Source organism: Scyliorhinus torazame, chromosome 17, assembly GCF_047496885.1.
Source record: "Scyliorhinus torazame isolate Kashiwa2021f chromosome 17, sScyTor2.1, whole genome shotgun sequence".
Lineage (NCBI taxonomy): Eukaryota > Metazoa > Chordata > Chondrichthyes > Carcharhiniformes > Scyliorhinidae > Scyliorhinus > Scyliorhinus torazame.
The window spans coordinates 171,259,075-171,280,750 of record NC_092723.1 but is presented as its reverse complement, the minus strand read 5'-3'; the positions used below and the strand labels follow the sequence as shown (position 1 = coordinate 171,280,750).

General features: G+C 48.9%; 1 protein-coding gene across 1 annotated transcript in view; it reads left to right on the top strand.

Moving 5' to 3' along the window:
* The window catches only part of LOC140394403 (RNA exonuclease 5-like), a 77,971-nt gene that overhangs the window by 22,296 nt on the left and 33,999 nt on the right, over positions 1–21,676 (top strand). Inside the window, exons 9-10 of the mRNA XM_072481645.1 lie at positions 10,063–10,201; positions 20,966–21,060. Coding sequence (XP_072337746.1) covers positions 10,063–10,201; positions 20,966–21,060 — 234 coding nt within the window. The remainder of the gene's footprint in view (positions 1–10,062; positions 10,202–20,965; positions 21,061–21,676) is intronic.

Here is a 21,676-nt window from a genome sequence, read left to right as displayed (position 1 = left end):
CATCTCTCCCTCCTCATCTCTCACCCCCCCTATCTCCCTCGCTGCTCCCCTCTTCCTCAGTTGGTGAGCCAGCAACCTGCTCGCCTTCTCCCCATATTCGTACTGTACACCCTGTGCCTTCCTCCATTGTGCCTCTGCATTACCCGTAGTCAACAAGCCAAATTCTACATGTGGCCTTTGCCTTTCCCTGTACAGTCCCTCCTCCGGTGCCTCCGCATATTGTCTGTCCACCCTCAAAAGTTCTTTCAGCAACCGCTCCCTTTCCCTACCCTCCTGCTTTCTTTTATGTGCCCTGATAGATATCAGCTCCCCTCTAACTACTGCCTTCAGCGCCTCCCAGACCACTCCCACCTGAACCTCCCCATTGTCATTAAGCTCCAAGTACCTTTCAATACACACCCTCACCCTTAAACATACCCCCTCATCTGCCAATAATCCCATGTCCATTCTCCAGGGTGGGTGCTGTTCTTTTTCCTCCCCTATCTCCAGGTCCACCCAGTGTGGAGCGTGGTCCAAGATAGCTATAGCCGTGTACTCTGTCCCTGTCACCTTCGGGATCAGTGCCCTTCCCAAAACAAAAAATTCTATCCGTGAATATACTTTATGGACATACGAGAAAAACGAAAACTCCTTACTCCTAGGCCTGCTAAATCTCCAGGGGTCTACTCCTCCCATCTGCTCCATAAAGTCCTTGAGCACCCTAGCTGCAGCCGGCCTCCTCCCGGTCCTGGACCTCGATCTGTCCAGCCCTGGGTCCAGCACCGTATTGAAGTCTCCCCCCATTACCAACTTTCCCGCCTCTAGGTCCGGGATACGTCCCAACATGCTACTCATAAAATTGGCATCATCCCAGTTCGGGGCATATACGTTCACTAGAACCACCGCCTCCCCTTGCAATCTGCCACTCACCATCACTTATCTACCCCCACTATCCGCCACTATGGTCTTTGCCTCAAACAGTACCCGTTTCCCCACTAATATAGCCACCCCCCTGTTCTTAGCGTCTAACCCCAAATGAAACACCTGCCCCACCCATCCTTTACGTAGTCTGACCTGGTCTATAAGTTTCAAATGTGTCTCCTGCAACATAACCACATCTGCCTTTAGTTTCTTTAGGTGTGCGAGTACCCTTGCCCTTTTAATCGGCCCGTTCAGCCCTCTCACATTCCACGTGATCAGCCGGGTTGGGGGGCTCTTTACCCCCCCCCGTCGACTAGCCATCCCCCTTTTCAATCCAGCTCCTCACCCGGTTTCCATGTAGCCGTATATGCCCCCGACGGCGCCCCCCCCCCCCCCCGCCTCGACCACCCCACCCCGTACCAGCTCCCCCTTCTCCCCAGCAGCAGCAACCCAGTTAACCCCCCCCGCTAGATCCCTTTCTAGCGTAATTGCACCCCCCATGTTGCTCCCAGAAGTCAGCAAACTCTGGCTGACCTCGGCTTCCCCCCGTGACCTCGGCCCCCACTCTGCGAGGCCCCCGCCTTCCTGCTTCCCTGTTCCCGCCATGATTACCATAGCGCGGGAACAAAGCCCGCGTTTCCCACTTGGCCCCACCCCTAATGGCCAGCGCCCACATTTCCTCATCCTCCCTCCCCCCACGTCATGGGGAAGAGAGAAAAGTTACAGGGTCGCAAGATTAACAACTTGAGAGATCATCCCTTCCCCCTTTATCCCCCCCTTCACCCCACGTAATCACCCCACCACTTTGTTCCAAACGTTCTTTTTCTGGCCCGCCTATTCCAGCTTCTCCTCCACAATAAATGTCCACGCCTCTTCTGCCATCTCAAAGTAGTGGTGCTTCCCTTGGTGTGACCCACAGTCTTGCCGGCTGCAACATTCCAAATTTGACCTTTTGTGAAGCACCGCCTTGGCCCGATTAAAACTTGCCCTCCTTCTCGCCACCTCCGCACTCCAATCTTGATATACGCGGATCACCGCGTTCTCCCACCTACTGCTCCGAGTTTTCTTCGCCCATCTGAGGACCATCTCTCTGTCATTATATCGGAGAAATCTCACCACTGGCTCGAGGAATTTCTCCAGCCCTCGGTCTTCACGTCATAACTCAATAAGCTCCCTCCACCTCCAACGGGCCCGTCGGGGCCTCCGATCCCATTAACGAGTGAAGCATCGTGCTCACATATGCCCCGACGTCCGCCCCTTCTGCACCTTCGGGAAGACCAAGAATCCTTAAATTCTTCCTCCTCGCATTATTCTCCAGCACCTCCAGTCTTTCCACACACCTTTTGTGTTGTGCCTCGTGCATCTCTGTCTTCACCACCAGGCCCTGTATTTCGTCCTCATTTTCAGCGGCCTTTGCCTTCACGACCCGAAGCTCCTGCTCCTGGGTCTTTTGCTCCTCCTTTAGCCCTTCAATCGCCTGTAATATCGGAGCCAGCAGCTCTTTCTTCATCTCCTTTTTAAGTTCTTCCACACAGCGCCGCAGGGACTCTTGTTGGTCAGGACCCCATACTAGACGGCCACCTTCCGACGCCATCTTGCTTTGTGCTTGCCTTCCTTGCCGCTGCTCTAGAGGATCCTCCGCAATCCGGCCACTTTCCTCTCCTTTTTCCATCCATGTCCAGGGGGGATTCCCTTCTGGTTTACCGCACAGTTATTTTAGCCGTTAAAATTGCCGTTGGGGCTCCTATTAAGAGCCCAAAAGTCCGTTCCACCGGGAGCTGCCGAAACGTGCGACTCAGCTGGTCATCGCCGCACCCGGAAGTCATGAAAAGTATTTTTCTGCGAGCAGATCATTAAGTACATGAAAATAAAATAAAATAAATACATAATAGGGCAACACAAGGTACACAATGTAACTACATAAACACCGGCATAACACACCGGTGTTATGCACTTTGGAAGGAGAAATGGAGGCATAGACTATTTTCTAAATGGGAAGATGCTTAGGAAATCAGAAGCTCAAAGGAACTCTCTTCAGATTAACATGCAGGTTCAGTCGGCAGTTAGGAAGGCAAATGCAATGTTAGCATTCATGTCGAGAGGGCTAGAATACAAAACCAGGGATGTACTTCTGAGGCTATATACGGCTCTGGTCAGACCCTATTTGGAGTATTGTGAGCAGCTTTGGGCTCCGTATCGAAGGAAGGATGTGCTGGCCTTGGAAAGGGTCCAGAGAAGGTTCACAAGAGTGATCCCTGGAATGAAGAACTTGCCGTATGAGAAACGGTTGAGGACTCTGGGTCTGTACTCGTTGGAGTTTAGAAGGATGAGGGGAGATCTTATTGAAACTTCAGGATACTGCGTGGCCTGGATGGAGAGGATGTTTCCACTTGTAGGAAAAACTAGAACCAGAGGACACAATCTCAGACTAAAGGGACGATCCTTTAAAACAGAGATGAGGAGGAATTTCTTCAGACAGAGGGTGGTGAACCTGTGAAACTCTTTGCCGCAGAAGGCTGTGGAGACCAAATCACTGAGTGTCTTTAAAACAGAGATAGATAGGTTTTTTGATCAATAAGTGGATCAGGGGTTATAGGGCAACGGCAGGAGAATGGGGATGAGAAAAATATCAGCCACGATTGAATGGCGGAGCAGACTCAATAGGCCGAGTGGCTTAATTCTGCTCCTATGTCTTATGGCATTGGGTGAAGCATACAGGGGTATAGTGTTAATCAGGTCAGTCCATAAGAGGGCCGTTTAGGAGTCTGGTAACAGCGGAGAAGGAGCTGTTTTTGAGTCTGTTCGTGCGTGTTCTCAGACTTTGTGTCTCCTGCCCGATGGAAGAAATTAGAAGAGTAAGCCGGGTGGGAGGGGCCTTTGATTATGCTGCCCGCTTTCCCCAGGCAATGGTTTAAAGATCATCTTAATATAGTATTGTAGGCTTGCTTCATAAATGTATAAAAAGGGTCCTTTTTTGCCTTAGTTTTCACAGTGGAGGACACGAGTACCACCCAGGTAATGAAAGGTACTAGAAAGGGAGGAACTTAGAACAATCATCATTAATAGAGGAAAAGTACTAAATAAAATAATAGGATTGAAAATAGACATGTCCCCAAGACCTGATGGCCTACATCCTAGGGTCTTGAAGGAAGTGGCAGCGGAGATTGGGGATCCATTGGTTATAATATTCCAAAATTCTCTGGATGCAGGCAAGGTTCTAGTGGATTGGAACAATGTTATGCCCTTATTCAAAAAGAAAGGGAGGCAAAAAGTAGGAAACTATGAACTAGTTAGTCTGTCATTGGGAAATTGTGAGAATCCATTATTAAGGAAGTACTGGAAATTGTCCCATTGGGCAGACGCAGCATGGGTTCATAATAGGGCAGGTCGTGCCTAACTAATTTAGTGGAATTTTTTGAGGACATTAACAGTGCGGTAGATAACGGGGAGCCAATGGATGTGGTATATCTGGATTTCCAGAAAGCCTTTGACAAGGTGCCACACAAGGTTGCTGCATAAGATAAAGATGCATGGCATTAAGGGGAAAGTAGTAGCATGGATAGAGGATTGGTTAATTAATAGAAAGCAAAGAGTGGGGATTAATGGGTGTTTCTCTGGTTGGCAATCAGTAGCTAGTGGTGTCCCTCCGGGATCAGTGTTGGGCCCACAACTGTTCACAATTTACTAGATGATTTGGAGTTGGGGACCAAGGGCAATGTGTCCAAGTTTGCAGACGACACTAAGATAAATGGTAAAGCAAAAAGTGCAGAGGATACTGGAAGTCTGCAGAGGGATTTGGATAGGCTAAGTGAAATTGCTAGGGTCTGGCAGATGGAATACAATGTTGACAAATGTGAGGTTATCCATTTTGGTAGGAATAACAGCAAAAGGGATTATTATTTAAATTATAAAATAGTAAAACATGCTGCTGTGCAGAGAGACCTGGGTGTGTTAGTGTATGAGTCCCAAAAAGTTGGTTTACAGGTGCAACAGGTGATTTAAGAAGGCAAATGGAATTTTGTCCTTCATTGCTAGAGGGATGGAGTTTTAAGACTAGGGAGGTTATGCTGCAATCGTATAAGGTGTTAGTGAGGCCACACCTGGAGTATTGTGTTCAGTTTTGGTCTCCTTATTTGAGAAAGGACGTACTGGCACTGGAGGGTGTGCAGAGGAGATTCACTAGGTTGATCCCAGAGTTGAAGGGGTTGGATTACGAGGAGAGGTTGAGTAGACTGGGACTGTACTCGTTGGAATTTAGAAGGATGTGGGGGGATCTTATAGAAACATATAAAATTATGAAGGGAATAGATGCGGGCAGGTTGTTTCCACTGGCGGGTGAAAGCAGAACTAGGGGGCATAGCCTCAAAATAAGGGGAAGTAGATTTAGGACTGAGTTTAGGAGGAACGTCTTCACCCAAAGGGTTGTGAATCTATGGAATTCCTTGCCCAGTGAAGCAGTAGAGGCTCCTTCATTAAATGTTTTTAAGATAAAGATAGATAGTTTTTTGAAGAATAAAGGGATTAAGGGTTATGGTGTTCGGGCCGGAAAGTGGAGCTGAGTCCACAAAAGATCAGCCATGATCTCATTGAATGGTGGAGCAGGCTCGAGGGGTCAGGTGGCCTACTCCTGCTTCTAGTTCTTGTGTACTAACAGGACATTTAGAAAGTCAAAAAGCAATCCATCAGAGTCAGCATGGTCCTTTTTAAAAAAAAAAATTCAATTCATTTATTTTCCAATTAAGGGGCAATTTAGCGTGGCCAATCCACCTACCGTGCACATATTTTTGGGTTGTGGGGGTGAGACCCAAGCAGACACGAGGAGGATGTGCATACTCCATACGGACAGTGACCCAGGGCTGGGATCGAACCCAGGTCCTCGGCGCCGTGAGGCAGCAGTGCTAACGACTGCACCACCGTGCCACCCTGAGTCAACATGGTTCAATGAGGAATAAATCGTGTTTGACTAATTTGCGAGAGTTGTTCAAAGGTGCAACAAGCCTAGTGGATAATGAACATCCCGTAGATGTAGTATATGTGGACTTCCAGGAAGCATTTGTTAAGGTGCCTCACAAAAGATTAATACACAAGGTAAGATCGCATGGGATTAGTAATTTTTTAGCTTGAATAGAAGACAGAAGGCAGAGAGTTGGGATAAATGGGTCTTTTTCTGGTTGGCAAGAGGTAAGGTGGCACAGGGTGGGTCCTCAGACTCCAACTATTCACAAAATGTAATAATGATGTGGATGTGGGGATAGAAGGTACGAAAGCCAAATTTGCAAATTACACTCAAATGGATGGGAGAATAAGTTGGAATGAGGTATAAGCAATTTAAAAATGCAAATAGATAAGTTAGGTGAGTGGGACAAAATTTGACAGGTGAAGTTTAACGTGGATAAGTGTGAGGCTACCCATTTTGGTCAGGAAAATGGAAAGGCAACTTATTATCTGAGTGGAGAGACACTTCAGAGTGCTTCAGTGCAGAGGGATCTGGATGCATGCATGAATCTCAGAAAACTAGTCTGCAGGTACAGCAGGTAATAAGGAAGGCAAATGGAACGTTGGCCTTTATCGCTAAAGGGATAGAGTATATAAGTAGGGAAGTGTTGCTACAACAGTATAAGGCATTGGTGAGACTGTGCATGAAGTGCTCTGTACAGTTTCGGTCTCTATTTGGGGCAATTCAGTGGATTAATTCCAGAGATGAGGGGTTTGTCTTATGAAGAAAGATTGAGCAGTTTAATTCTCTCTTGAGTTTAGAAGAATGAGAGGAGATCTAATTTGAAATGTATAAGATGATAAAAGGTAATGACAAAGTAGATGTAGAGCGGATGCTTCCTCTTTTGGGACAATCTAGAACGAGAGGTCATAGTTTTAGGAGAAGGGGTAGCAGATTTAAATCAGATATGGGATAATTTCCCTCAGTTTTGAACCTGTGGAATTCGCTATCCCAGAGTGCGGTGGATTCTGGGAAATTGGGTAAATTTAAGGAGGGATGGACATTTTTTTAGTAATTAGTAATGTGTTGATGGGCTATGGAGAACAGGCAGGAAAGTGGAGTTGAGGCTGGGAGGAGATCAGCCATGATCGTATTGAATGGTGGAGCAGGCTTGAGGGGCTGAAATGCCTACTCAACATCGTGTTCTTCAAATATTTGTGACTATCAAAGTTTTGTGTTTTTTATGTGCCACAGTTTCTGCTCTGATAACATAAAGCTCCAAGTTGTATTATTATAGAATCCCTACAGGGCAGCACGGAGGTGCAGTGGATAGCACTGATGTCTCATGGCGCCAAGGTTCCAGGTTCGATCCCAGCTCTGGGATTTTCACACTGTGTGAAGTTTGCACATTTTCCTCGTGTTTCCGTGGGTTTCGCCCCCACAGCCCAAAGATGTGCAGGGTAGGTGGATTGGTCACGCTAAATTGCCCCTTAATTGGAAAAAATGAATTGGGCACTCTAAATTTTAAAAACAATTCTAGAATCCCTACAGTGCAGAAGGAGGCCATTCGGACCATCAGGTCTGCACCGACCCTTCGAACAAGCACTCTGCCCATTTACAAGAGTCTACTCCAATAATACCATAACCTAACCCGCACAACCTGGACTGTGGGAGGAAACCTGAGAACCCAGAGGAAACCCACAGAGACAGAGAGAACATGCAATCTCTACACGGATAGTCACGCAAGGCTGGAATTGAACCTGGGTCCCTGCGCTGTGAGGCAGCAGTGCTAACCACTATGCCACCAATACTGCCCTTTGCTTGTCCTCGAGAAGGAGTCCCTTTGTGTGTCTGTGGGAGAGGCCCCCTATTTTTGAGGTCTTGGGGTCCCTTTATTTAGGAAGTTTTGGGGGTGGGGGTGTGTCCCTTTATTCAGGGGGGTCTCTGGGAGGGGGGTCTGATGTGGGTGGAGCGGGCAGGTCTGGCATTGTGGGGGAGCTTCAGCAGTCAAGGGCATTCAGCCTCTGAACTCCGGGTTAGCGTTCTCCAAGGCGGCCTTCAGGACGCGTGACAACACAGAATCGCCGAGCAGAAACTTGTAGCCAAGTTCCGCACACATGAGTGCGGCCTCAACCGGAACCTGGGATTCATGTCACATTACATTCATCCCCCACCATCTGGCCTGGGCTTGCAAAATCCTAGCAACTGTCCTGGCTTGAGACAATTCACACCTCTTTAACCTGGGGTTACCCCTATCTCTGGATATGTAAACACTTAATTAACTGCAAATGCTCGCATTCTAAGCATTGTCTTGCATCTTTGAATTTGTGTATATATATATGTTTCTGGAACATACCTCTTCATTCACCTGAGGAAGGAGCAGTGCTCCGAAAGCTAGTGTTTGAAACAAACCTGTTGGACTTTAACCTGGTGTTGTAAGACTTCTTATTGTGGGGGAGAGAGGATGGACTTTGGGGGCAGCTCCCTTAAGGGGTTACCCCTTTGGCCCACAGCGAGGTCCACCACATCGGGGCCACGCTGGTAAATACCAATAATGATCCCCACCCACGTGATTCCCAGAGATTCTGGAACAAAAACAGAAAATGCTGGACAATCTCAGCAGACCTGACAGCAGCTGTGGAGAGAAAAGGGAGCTGAGGTTTTGTGACTGATAACTCTTTGTCAAAGCTAGAGAGAACTGGAAATGGGGTCAGATTGATACTGTAGTTGGGGGGGGGGGGGATGGGGGGGGGGGGGGGCGGGCGTTGTAGTGGGGGGCTGGATAGGGGGCCAGTGATAGGTGGACAAAGATGTTGAGGACAGAAGATAAAAGGAATGTAAATGGAGTGGATTAAAGCTAAGAAGGGTGCTGATAGTGGCACACAAAGAGATTAGAATGTGTGAATGGCAGAACAAAGGTGAGCAGTGTGTAAAGTGCAACTCGGAACAGTTGGCCCAAGTGTGTGGAGGGAGGGGAACAGTGGAGATTCTGGTGGAAATGGGTCAATAGGTCCCATTTTGATCCTCCCGCTGTCGCGCGGGTGGGAACCACGCACCCGCCACCAGCAGGGGGCTGGAGCATTGCAAAGATCATATTTTTACTCCAGATGCTCGATTCTTCGCCACTTCGGGAATCCTGCTACCAGTGGAGAACCCAGGCCGTTGTCTGCTGTGGGTCTACATGTGCTTTGGAAGGTCCTGAGGTGAAAGGCATTATATACATAAATGAAAGTTTTTTTATTTTATTGATGTAGCTTACTTTGGGGAGGTGGGGGCAAGTAGGTGAATTGCATGCAAAATGTCTGGGGTATTTGATCTTATAATAGTTCCAGTGATTTTGTGGATGCTTGATATAGGTCTGAGTATTTGGTGGTTAAAACATCTTGTCTGGATGTTTACAGTGGCATTTGGCAGAAGACAAGTCTGAAGCTGGGAAGATTACTTCTCGTGTCAGAAATGTTGCCATAGGTTTTTCTAATATGACATTAATGCACTTTACGGACAACATGAAAATGAAGCTAATCGGTGGCTGTTTGAAAGTCAGCATATGCAATCTGAAATTTTAATGGTTCAACTGAAGTATTGATGGGCCACATATTAAGCAGCAGTTCAGCCTTTGTGACAGAATGTTATTGGATTTTGATATGTAAGATAAACTCATCCAGACTGTTTTAATATCAGCAGTCAAGAGAACATTCAAAGTTAGATTCTGCTTAGCCTTACTTATTTGCATGATGTAAGATTAAATAAACCATCATGTTGAAAATTTACCATTTCATTTAAGTTTGTTCTGGTAACCACATTTACTGGAATAAAAATTTTCAACTCTGCCTACTATTTTCCTTCATAAACCCCCAAAAAACTCCATCTAATTTTAGCCTGCAATGCTACTCCAAATTGTCATTGATTCTTTTGTTAAGCGCTTATAAACCTCCTTCAAATATGCAAATAATATAAGGTGTGAGTTGGGTTCTATCTTGTGTCACTTAACAGTAGCCCTCCAAGGTGTGGATTGATTATTTTCCAGATTTATTTAAATGTTTCAATTTTATTTAAGTAAAGTAGAAATATATGGTCATTAAGTATGCACAATGAATGAAAATTGTCTTAATTGTAAGTTTGATGCTTTTTAATTTTGTAATTATGATGTTTTATTAAATGGGAGTTCAACAATGATGAAATGTTCTGAAGTTGCCGCTCTGCATTGTCACAAATTGCGTATTCAGGTTCTCTGGGATTACTCCGATGATGCTGTTTCCAGTGACAACAAAGCTGCGTGATGTTCAAGCCAGACTGAAGAAGATCTTACCCAAAGATGCTGTACTTGTGGGCCATTCTTTAAATAATGACTTGAAAGCTTTAAAGGTAAGTGTTCCACATGTCTCTGTAATTTGTAACCCATAAACGTTGTATGGATTTGAGGCAGATCTTAAGGTCTCTCTTAACATGAAATGAGACCTGACCCATGATTCTTTTTTTTTCATAAACATTTTATTGAGGTACTTTTTGATATTGTAACAACAACACAAACAATGTACATGAAACTATAAACATAGTGCAAAAGCCGTCTCCCTCCCTTACAGGTCCCACCTTTATTAACCCCTTACTCTAAGCTAAACTAACCCCCCCGCCTCTCTGCTGACGATTAATTTTCCGCGAAGAAGTCAACAAACGGTTGCCACCTCCGGGCGAACCCTAACTGACCCTCTCAAGGCGAACTTGATTTTCTCCAAACAGAAAAAGCTAGCCATGTCCGATAGCCAGGTCTCCGACTTCGGGGGCTTTGAGTCTCTCCAAGCTAATAGTATCCGTCTCCAGGCTACCAGGGAAGCAAAGGCCAGAACGTCTGCCTCTTTCTCCTCCTGGATTCCCGGATCTTCCGACACCCCGAAAATCGCCACCTCTGGACTCCGCGCCACCCCTGTTTTTAACACAGTGGACATGACATCTGCAAACCCCTGCCAAAATCCCCTAAGCTTCGGACATGCCAGAACATGTGGACATGGTTCGCTGGTCCTCCCGCACATTTTGCGCACCTGTCTTCCACCCCAAAGAATCTGCTCATCCGGTGAATGGCCTTAAATTGTATCAGGCTGAGCCTGGCACATGTTGCGGACGCGTTGACTCTACTCAACCCGTCCGTCCATCGACCATCCTCTATCTCTCCTCCCAGCTCCTCCTCCCACTTGCACTTCAGCTCCTCGGTCTGCGTCTCCTCTGACCCAATAAATTCCTTGTAAATGTCAGAGACGCTCCCTTCTCCTACCCACCCTCTGGAAACTACCCTGTCCTGAATCCCCCCCCTTAGTGGTAGGAGCGGGAAGATTGACACCTGTTTACATAGGAAGTTCCACACCTGCAGATACTTGAATTTGTTTCCCCTCGCCAACCAAAATTCTCCTCCAGCGCCCTCGTAGTCGGAAAGCTCCCCTCTATAAACATATCCCCCATCCTCTCAATCCCTGCTCTCCGCCATATCCGGAACCCCGTATCCATACTTCCCGGGGCAAACCAGTGATTATTACAGATTGGGGACCAGACCGATGCTCTCTCTGCTCCCACATGTCTCCTCCATTGCCCCCAGACTCTCCGGGCCGCCACCACCACGGGGCTAGTGGAGTACCATGCCGGCGGGAACGGCAGAGGCGCAGTTACCAGCGCCCCCAAACTGGTGCCCTTGCATGAAGCCGCCTCCATACATTCCAATGCTGACCCCTCCCCCACCACCCACTTCCTGATCATGGCTATATTTGCCGCCCAGTAATAGTTACTAAAATTTGGCAGCGCCAGCCTGCCCTCTCCCCGACTTCGCTCAAGCATTACCTTCCTTACCCGCGCAGTCTTGCCCGCCCAAACAAAGCCAGAGATCACTTTGTTGACCCGTTTAAAAAAGGACCGCAGAGTAACGATGGGAAGACATTGAAACACGAACAGGAATCTCGGGAGGACCGTCATCTTCACCGTCTGCACCATCCCAGCTAATGACACGGGAGCACGTCTCATCTCCGAAATTCGTCCTTCATTTGGTCTACTAGCCGGGCCAGATTTAATTTATGCAGCCGGTATCATTCCCACACCACTTGAATTCCTAGGTACCTGAAGCTTCCCCCTACTAATCTAAATGGCAGCTCCCCCAATAGCCTCGCCTGGACTGCAAACATCTCACTTTTCCCCATATTTAGCTTATAGCCTGAAAACCGGCCAAATTCCCCTAGAATCCTCATGATTTCTTCCATCCCCTCTAATGGGTCTGATACACACAGAAGCAGGTTGTCTATAGAGCGAGACTCTGTATTTAAAAAAAAAAAAAAAAATTTTATTACAGCATATATAATTTTTAACAACAATTTTCAAGAGGAAAATAAAACAGCAGAACAAATAACACCACCCAACCAACAACCAAGCCAACGTGGTTGTTACGTGCACAGTTTCCCCCGTTCCCCCTTTCGCACTAACTGTTTCCCACCTCAACCAACCCCCCCCCCCCCACTTATATCTGCTGTGATGTGGAGATGCCGGCGTTGGACTGGGGTGAGCACAGTAACAAGTCTTACAACAGCATGTTGTGGGCCTCGCTGTGGGCCAAAGGGGTAACCCCTTAAGGGAGTTGCCCCCAAAGTCCATCCTCTCTCCCCCACAATAAGAAGTCTTACAACACCAGGTTTGTTTCAAGCACCAGCTTTCGGAGCAATGCTCCTTCCTCAGGTGAATGATGAGGTATAATTAAGTCTTTACAGATCCAGAGAGAGGGGTAATCCCAGGTTAAAGAGGTGTGAATTGTCTCAAACCAGGACAGTTGGTAGGATTTCGCAAGCCCAGGCGGGGGGTGAATGTAATGAGACATGAATCCCAGGTCCCGGTTGAGGCGTAATCATATGTGCAGAACTTGGCTATAAGTTTCTGTTCGGTGATTCTGCGTTGTGCGCGTCCTGAAGGCCGCCTTGGAGAGCGCTTGCAGGAGATCAGAGGTAGAATGCTCTTGACTGCTGAAGTGTTCCCTGACTGGATGGGAACATTCCTGCCTGGCGATTGTCGCGCGATATCCGTTCATCCTTTGTCGCAGCGTCTGCATGGTCTCGCCAATGTACCACGCTTTGGGACATCCTTTCCTGCAGCGTATGAGGTAGACGATGTCGGCCGAGTCGCACGAGTATGTACCACGTACCTGGTGGGTGGTGTTCTCACGTGTAATGGTGGTACCCTTGTCGATGATCTGGCAGAGATTGCCATGGCAGGGTGTGTGGTGTCGTGGTCGCTGTTCTGAAGGCTGGGTAGTTTGCTGCAAACAATGGTTTGTTTGAGGTTGCGTGGTTGTTTGAAGACAAGTAGTGGGGGGAGGTGGGGATGACCTTGGCAAGATGTTCGTCTTCATCGCTGACGTGTTGAAGGCTGCGCAGAAGATGTCTCAGTTTCTCCGCTCCGGGGAAATACTGGACGACAAAGGGTACTCTGTCGGTTGTGTCCCGTGTTTGTCTTCTGAGGAGGTGGTGCAGTTTTTTGCTGTGGCGCGTTTATATCTGCTGACCACTTAATTGTCCCCAAAGAAGCCAATAAACGGCTGCCAACTCCGGGCAAACCCTAGCATCGACCCTTTCCGGGCGAACTTGATCTTCTCAAGCGTGAGAAACCCAGCCATGTCACTGACCCATACCCACGATTTTGGGGGTTCCCGGGTCTTCCGACACACAAATCGCCGCCTCTGGACACAGAATCACCAATACCTTCGATACCATGGACATGACATCAGCAAATTCTTGCCAGAATCCCCTAAGCTTTGGACTTCCCGAAACATGTGGACATAATTTGCGGGCCCTCTCACACACCGCCCACACCTATCCTCCACCCCTTCAAAGAACCTGCTCATATGGGCCACAGTCATATGCGCCTTGTGGACCACCTTGAATTGTATCAGGCTAAGCCTGGCACACAACAAGGACACATTAACTCTACTCAGGGCATCCTCCCACAATCCCGCCTCTAATTCCTTGCCCAACTCTTCCTCCCATTTTTGCTTTACCTCCCCTATCGGGGTTCCCTCCCATTCCATGAGTTCTTTATAAATTTCTGAGACCTTCCCCTCCCCCACTTCCATTTTCGCCATTACCTTGTCCTGTATCCCCTGGGGCGGTAAATCCGGAAAGGTCGAAACCTGCCTCCGTGCAAAGTTCCTCACCTGCAGGTAGCGGAATCCATTCCCCCCAGGCAGCTCAAACTCCTCCTCCAAGCACGGAAAGCTGCCGTCAATAAACAGGTCCCCAAATCGCTCTACCCCAGCTCGCTGCCGCTTTCGAAACCCCCCATCCAGCCCCCCTGGTGCAAACTGGTGGTTGCCACAAATAGATGTCCACACCGACACCCCCTTCACCCCCATGTACTTCCACCAATGTCCCCACCTCCAGGCCGCCACTACCACCGGGCTTGTAGAGTACCGAGCCAGCGAGAACGGCAGTGGTGTCATTACCAGCGCCCCTCAACTTGTGCCCCTACATGAGGCCACCTCCACCCGCTCCCACACTGACCCCTCCCCCACTACCCCACTTTCTGACCATTGCTATGTTCGCCACCCAGTAGTAGTTCCTGAAATTTGGTAGGACCAGCCCCCCTCCCCTCGACCGCACCCCAGCAGCATCTTCTTTACCTGCGGGGTTTTACCTGCCCACGCAAACCCAGAGATTACCATGTTTGCCCTCTTAAAAAAAAGCCTTCGAGATAAAAATAGACATGCCCTTAAATACAAACAGAAACCTCAGGAGAACCATCATCTTTACCATCTGCACAAGGATAAGCTGGCACCCCTGATGGTGGGGATGTTTGAAGAGGCGATAGGGAAGGAGGTGTTGCCACAAACTTTGGGGCAGGCATCGATTTCTCTGTTGCTAACAAAAGATAAGGATCCGACGGAGTGTGGGTTGTATAGGCCCATATCACTTCTGAATGTGGATGCAAAAGTATTGGCGAAGGTATGGCGGGTAGGCTGGAGGAGTGCCTCCCGAAGGTGATAGGTGAAGATCGGGGTTCGTGAGCGGGAGGCAGCTCTTTCCAAACGTTAGACGCGTATTGAACGTCGTTATGGCACCGGCTGAGGGGAAGGAAACCGAGGTGGTTGTGGCATTGGACGCTGAGTAGGCATTTGACCGGGTAGAATGAGGGTACTTGATGGCAGTTCTGGAGCGGTTTGGGATTGGACCAAGATTTGTGAACTGGGTAAAGCTACTATATAAGGAGCCGAGGGCGAGTGTCCGCACAAACAACATCAGCTCAAGATACCTTTCTCTCCACCGTGGGACTAGGCAGGGATTTCCTATGTCCCCCCTGCTGTTTGCACTCGCGATTGAGCCGTTGGCCATCGCATTAAGAAGTTCGGGGGTATGGAAAGGAATAGTGCGGGGGGGATAGAGCATAGGGTGTCCTTATATGCAGGTGACTTGCTGTTATACGTGTCGGAACCGAGTGCCGATAGGGGAAATATTGGAGCTGCTTCGAGTGTTTGGGTCTTTCTCAGGGTACAAACTAAATCTAGACAAGAGTGAGAGTTTTGTGGGGGCAGGGGTGGGGGGGCTGCCATTCCGTAGGGCAGGGACTCACGTTAGGTACCTGGGGATGCAGGTTGCCCGGGAGTGGGGGGGGGGGGGGGGGGGGGGGGCGGGTGGCTCCGCAGGTACATTTCTAGTTTGGAGGGGAGAGTGAAAGCTGATCTGGCAAGGTGGGATGGTCTCCCTCGGTCACTGGCGGGTCGGGTGCAGGCAGTTAAAATGAACGTGTTGCCGCGATTTCTGTTTATTTTTCAGTGCCTGCCATTTTACCTGCCAAAAGCTTTTTGCAGAGAGATTGAGGGAAGGATTACTTCGTTCATATGGAGAGGGAAGGTGGCCAGAGTTAGAAAGGTGCTGCTATGCTACAGTGGGGAAGGCAGGCAGGGGGTTTGGGTTTTCCAAACCTGATGTATTACTACTGGGTGGCGAATGTGGAGAAGGCGCGGAGCTGGGTCAGAGGGGTTGATTCCCAGTGGGTCAGAATAGAGGAGAGTTTGTGCAGGGGATCGGGATTGAAAGCACTAGCAACAGCTCCGTTCCCGATAGCTCCGAGGAACTACTCGGGGCGTCCGGTAATAATAGCTTCATTGAGAATTTGGAGGCAGTTTCGCCAACCCTTCGGGGTGGGGGCAGGGTCAAGGAAAATGCTGATTCAGGGGAACCACCGATTTGAGCCAGGGAAGTGGGATGGAAATTTTCGGAAATGGAAGAGAAGGGGATTAAGACACTAAACGATTTGTTTCTCAGGGGTCGGTTTTCAGGATTGAAGGAGCTGGAAGCGAAGTATGGGCTGGAGCAGGGGGACATGTTTCAATACATGCAGGTTCGAGATTTTGCCAGAAAGGAGATACAGAGCTTCCCGGTGGAGCCGGCCTCCACATTGCTGGAGGAGGTGCTGACGACAGGGGGACTGGAGAAGGGGGGTAGTGTCGACGGTTTACGGAGCTATTTTGGAAGAGGAGAAGGCACCACTGGAAGGGATCAAAGCAAAGTGGGAGGAAGAGTTGGGAGAGGATCTGGAGGAGGGGTTCTGGTGTGAGGTGCTCCGGAGAGTGAATGCGCGAGGTTGGGGCTGATACAGCTGAAGGTGGTATACAGAGCACACCTCACGACGGTGAGGATGACTCCCAAATACCGAAAACTCCGTCCCACCACCTTGAATGGCATCCCCCCCCCCTCCAATCACCTCTCCTGCCCCCTCGCCTGAATCGCAAAGACCTCGCTTTTGCCTATATTCAATTTGTACCCCAAAAACCGGTCGGAGCCCATAATCTCTCCAAATCCCACCCCAGCTGTTCGGAAATATACAAAAGTGGGTCATCCGCATAGAACGAGATCCTGTGCTCTTTTCCCCACCTCCCTTCCCGGACTATCCCTTGTCCTTTGACACTCTCAGAGCACCGCCAGTGGCTCGATAGCCAAGGCAAACAACAGTAGGGAGAGTGGACATCCCTCCCTCGTTCCCCTGTGCAGCCTAAAATAATCCGAGCTCATTCAGTTCGTCCGCACACACGCCACTGGTGCCTGCTACAGCAACCGGACCCAGTCCACAAAATCCTGCCCAAACCCAAACCACCCCAGGACTTCCCATAGATACTCCCACTGCATCCGATCAAAGGCCTTCTCTGCATCCATGGCGACCTCCACTTCCCTTCCCTCGGACGGCATCATAATCACATTTAGCAGCCTTCTAATGTTGGCCGCTAAATGCCTCCCCTTCACAAACCCCGTCTGGTCCTCCCCTATCACTCCTGGCACACAATCCTCTACAATTGAGGCCAAGATCTTGGCCAACAGCTTGGCGCCTACATTTAGAAGGGAGATAGGCCTGTACGACCCGCATTGTTCCGGGTCCTTATCCCACTTCAGGATGAGAGCGATCGAGGCCTTCGACATCATTGGTGGAGTACCCCTCGCTCACAGCCTCATTAAACGTCTTTACCAACAAGGGCCCCAGCACTCCTGAAAACAATTTATAAAACTCTGGCCCCGGGGCCTTGCCCAAATGCATCACCTCCATCCCCTCCACCACTTCAAACAGCCCAATTGGGACCCCTGGGCTCTCCACCAGCTCTTCCTCCACCTTCGGAAACTCCAGTCCCTCCAAAAACCGCCTCAGCCCCTCCACCCCGGCTGGAGGTTCTGATATGTATAACTGCTGTAAAAGACCCAGTTCACTCCCACTTTGCCCAAGATCGTATTCCCCCTCTGTCCTTCACTTTCCCAATCTCCCTCGCCGCCTCCCGTATTCTTAGCTGGTGTGCTAGTATCCTGCTAGCCTTCTTCCCATATTCATACACCGCCCCTCTCACCTTTCTCAACTGCCCCACCGCCTTCCCTATGGATAGCAACCCAAACTCCATCTGCAGCTTCTGCCGCTCCTTCCTCCAGGGCCTCCAAGTACCTCCTGTCTACCTGGAGGATCTCTCTCACTAATCTATCCATCTCCCCCAACTCCACCTTCTCCCTGTGTGCCTGTATCGAGATAAACTCCCCTCTCACCACTGCCTTCAACACCTCCCATACCGTAGCTGCAGAGACCTCCCCGTATCGTTTATCTCTGTGTACCTCAGAATAGCCTCCCTCACCCGCGCACACACCTCCTCCACCTCCGCTAATAGTACTACATCTAACCTCCAGTGCGGGCGCTGGCCCCCTTCCTTACTCACCCGTAAGTCCACCCAGTGCGCGGCATGATCAGACATCACAACTGGCAAGCACTCGGCATCCACCACCCCCGCAAACAACATCCTATCCATAACGAAAAAGTCAATCCGGGAGTACACTTTGTGTACATGGGGAAAAAAATGAGTACTCTTCCGTTGTCAGCTGCCCAAATGTCCACGGATCTACCCCTCCCATCTGTTCCATAAACCCCTTTAGTTCCTTCGCAGCCGCTGACAACCTCCCTGTCCTCAAACGCGACCGATCCAGCCTTGGATCAATGACCGTATTAAAGTCGTCCCTCCGCCCCCCCGATAATCAGCCAATGCGAATCCAGATCAGGGATCTTCTCCAATACCCGTCTCATGAACTCTACGTCATCCCAGTTCAGTACATAGATGTTCACCAGCACCACCGGCATCCCCTCCAGCTTCCCGCTCACCATAACATATATACTCCTCCTCTTTCTCTCCCCCCCCCCCCCCCCCCAACCACCCCCGAGTCTGCCACTATGCTTCCCCACTTCAATGCCACCTGCTTATTAATCAGAATCGCCACTCCCCTTATTTTGGAATCTAGCCCCGAATGGAATACCTGTCCTTCCCACCTCTTCCTCAGCCTCGTCTGATCCACCACCCTCCGGTGTGTCTCCTGCATCATTGCCACGTCCGCCTTTAAGCTTTTCAGATGTGCGAATACACGGGCCCCCTTGACTGGCCCATTCAGCCCTCTCTCTCTCTCACACACACACACACACACACACACACACTGTCCTCAGGCCCGCCTCTGGAGCCCACCGTCATCGACCCTCACCATGTCATCCTTCAACAGTCCCTCCCCTGTCAGCAGGCTTCTACCTCATTCCCCCCCCCCAACCCCATAACAAAATAACAATCCCAACCCCTCATCAACACACTTAGCACCTGCTCAACACCCTCAACGCTTCCGTGAGCTAGCCTGGTAACCCCCGCTCATGGCGCCAAACATCCTCCCAGTGCAAACTTTACAATCCCCACCCAACACATAGAAATGAGCAATCCACCATCCTCCATCAGAAACAAACAAACCCAAAACAGAACAACAGCCCCAAGTACAGTGCAAAAACGATTCATACAAACCAGAAGAAAACCAAGATACAAGATAGGAACACCCCTACAGAATTCAATGTCCTCATTCTCCTGCCAGTCCATTGACTATAATAAATTCCATCGCCTCCTCTGGCGACCCAAAGTAGAGTTGCCGGCCTTCATCCATTTTCCCCAGACACGCTGGGTATAACATGCCGAACTTCACCCCTTCTTAAAGAGGGCCGTCTTCACCTTATTGAAGCTCGCCCTCCTTTTGGCCAGCTCTGCACTCAGGTCCTGATAGACACGCAGCTCGCTGCCTTCCCAACTGCAGCGCCTCGTCTGCCTGGCCCACCTCAAAATCCGTTCCTTAACCAGGAACCGGTGCAGTCGCACCACATCGCCCTCGCCTTATTTCCTTACGGCTTCCTCAAAAGCGCCCTGTGCGCCCGGTCCACCTCCAAGGGCCGAGCAAACGCTCCTTCACCAAGCAGCTTCTCGAACATCCATGCCACATATGAACTGGCGTCCGCTCCCTCGTTGCCCTCTGGCAGACCCACAATCCTCAAGTTCTGCCTGTGCGATCTCGTCTCCAAGTCCTTTTAGAGGCTCAGCCCTGATGAGAACCTGAATGGCTAATCAGCTGAATGTTACCTTTAATACCAATGTGGACCTAGCCTAATTATAATTCAGCCAGTAGGCTACGGGCAGGCACTGTCTCCCTGGGATGGCCCAGTCTGGAAGCAAGTAGGCCACGGCTTGGAGCAGTGGGGCTGATGGTGCTGGGCTGGGATCGTGTGCAGTTGGAGCAACAGAGGCCCAGGTTGTGTGTTGTGGAGCCCAGACGTGCATTCCTGATTTTCCCACCCCCACAAAGATGTGATTAAAAACCTAGCAGGAGGCCGTCATTGGCTGGCTACCAGCTACTGCTGCACAGAGTGCATTAAAATGACAAACATGCTTATATTTCACATAATCACAGAGTTCTTACTGTACAGAAATGAAATGAAATGAAAATCGCTTATTGTCACAAGTTGGCTTCAAATGAAGTTACTGTGGAAAAACCCCCAGTCACCACATTCCGGCGCCTGTTCAGGGAGGCTGGTACTGGAAGTAGACCATTCGATCCATGGTATCTGCACCGGCTCTCAGAATGAGATATTTGCATAGTGCCATGAAAGTAGGACCGTAACACCTCTGGGGGGCCGGGCAGAAAGCCTCAAATTTCTCCCCCCCCCCCCCCCCCCCTTATAAATTTCTCAGTGAAATAATCTTGGATAGCCTCAATGTCATCTGCTCGCAAGGAATTAAATCCTTAGCAACAAATGACCATCAAAACATGGCGTTATTTTGTTAGCCTGTGAAAGAAGCTGCAGAAAATGGAAGAGACACATAGGACAGAGGGTGCTCTTGTAACTTGGAGATCAAGTCTATTTTAAAGATTAATGTAATATGATATATGTGGCATCTGAGCCATGGGTGATTAATGCTGTTGCTCTGTACTCAATAGATACATGTTCTAATCCTAAACCTTCTGTGGCTTTGCTTTGATGGAATCAGATACACATATAAGAAGACGTTTTATGTGTGTTCCTACAAGATATTTTCATTTCTGTTGGAACATTTTCATGTGCAGTTTCAGTAGATAATGTTCCTTTTTTTTTAAACTAGCGTTGTTTTTAAAGCCACAAACCGACTTTAAGCAGTAACTCACAACTCTGTTGGTGTCGGCAATCTGCTGTAACTATGGCAGGTGCTGCATGGGAAACGGGATCAGTCAATGAATTGATGTCATTCAGTATTAATTCTTTGCCGTTTATATTTTGCAAGCTTTAGTAATCGAGTGCAATTTATTTCTCTTGCAGATGATTCATCCAAATATTATTGACACATCACTGCTTTTTTTCAAAGGCTTGCATCAAAAGTTGAAGTTGAAGGTTTTGGTAAAAAGCGTTCTTGGGTAAGACCATTAAGTTTACTTTCAAATGGATCTGTTGGGGGTGGGGTGTGTAGGGAGCACTTATGCCGGAAGTGCTAACTAATGATGAACACTTGAACAAAATATTAAATTACGATTGCTATTAATAATGAATTCATTCAGGCAGCACGGTGGCTCAGTGGTTAGCCCTGCTGCCTCATGGCACCGAGGTCCCAGGTTCGATCCCAGCTCTGGGTCACTGTCTGTGTGGGGTTGGCACATTCTCCCCGTGTTTGCGTGGGTTTCGCCCCCCAAAGATGTGCAGGGTATGTGGATTGGCCACACTAAATTGCCCCTTAATTGGAAAAAATGAATTGGGCACTCTAAATTTTTTTTTTTAATTTTTAAATAATAAATTAATTGGATATTTGCATCTGACTTTTTGTAAAGGGAAAAGAGTGATCCCTGTGTCTGGCTAGAGAATACCTTCATTGATGTCACTGCCAAGTCTGGCTTTGCATTAAAAATGAAGCACAACACATAATATGGATGCAGACAAGAAAGGCTTTTCAACCCAATCTCTAGAAAGAGCTTACAGTCCCCCTGCCCAACCTTGTTCCCCCAGATTGTTTCTTAAATGAAATTTATTTCCAGAACC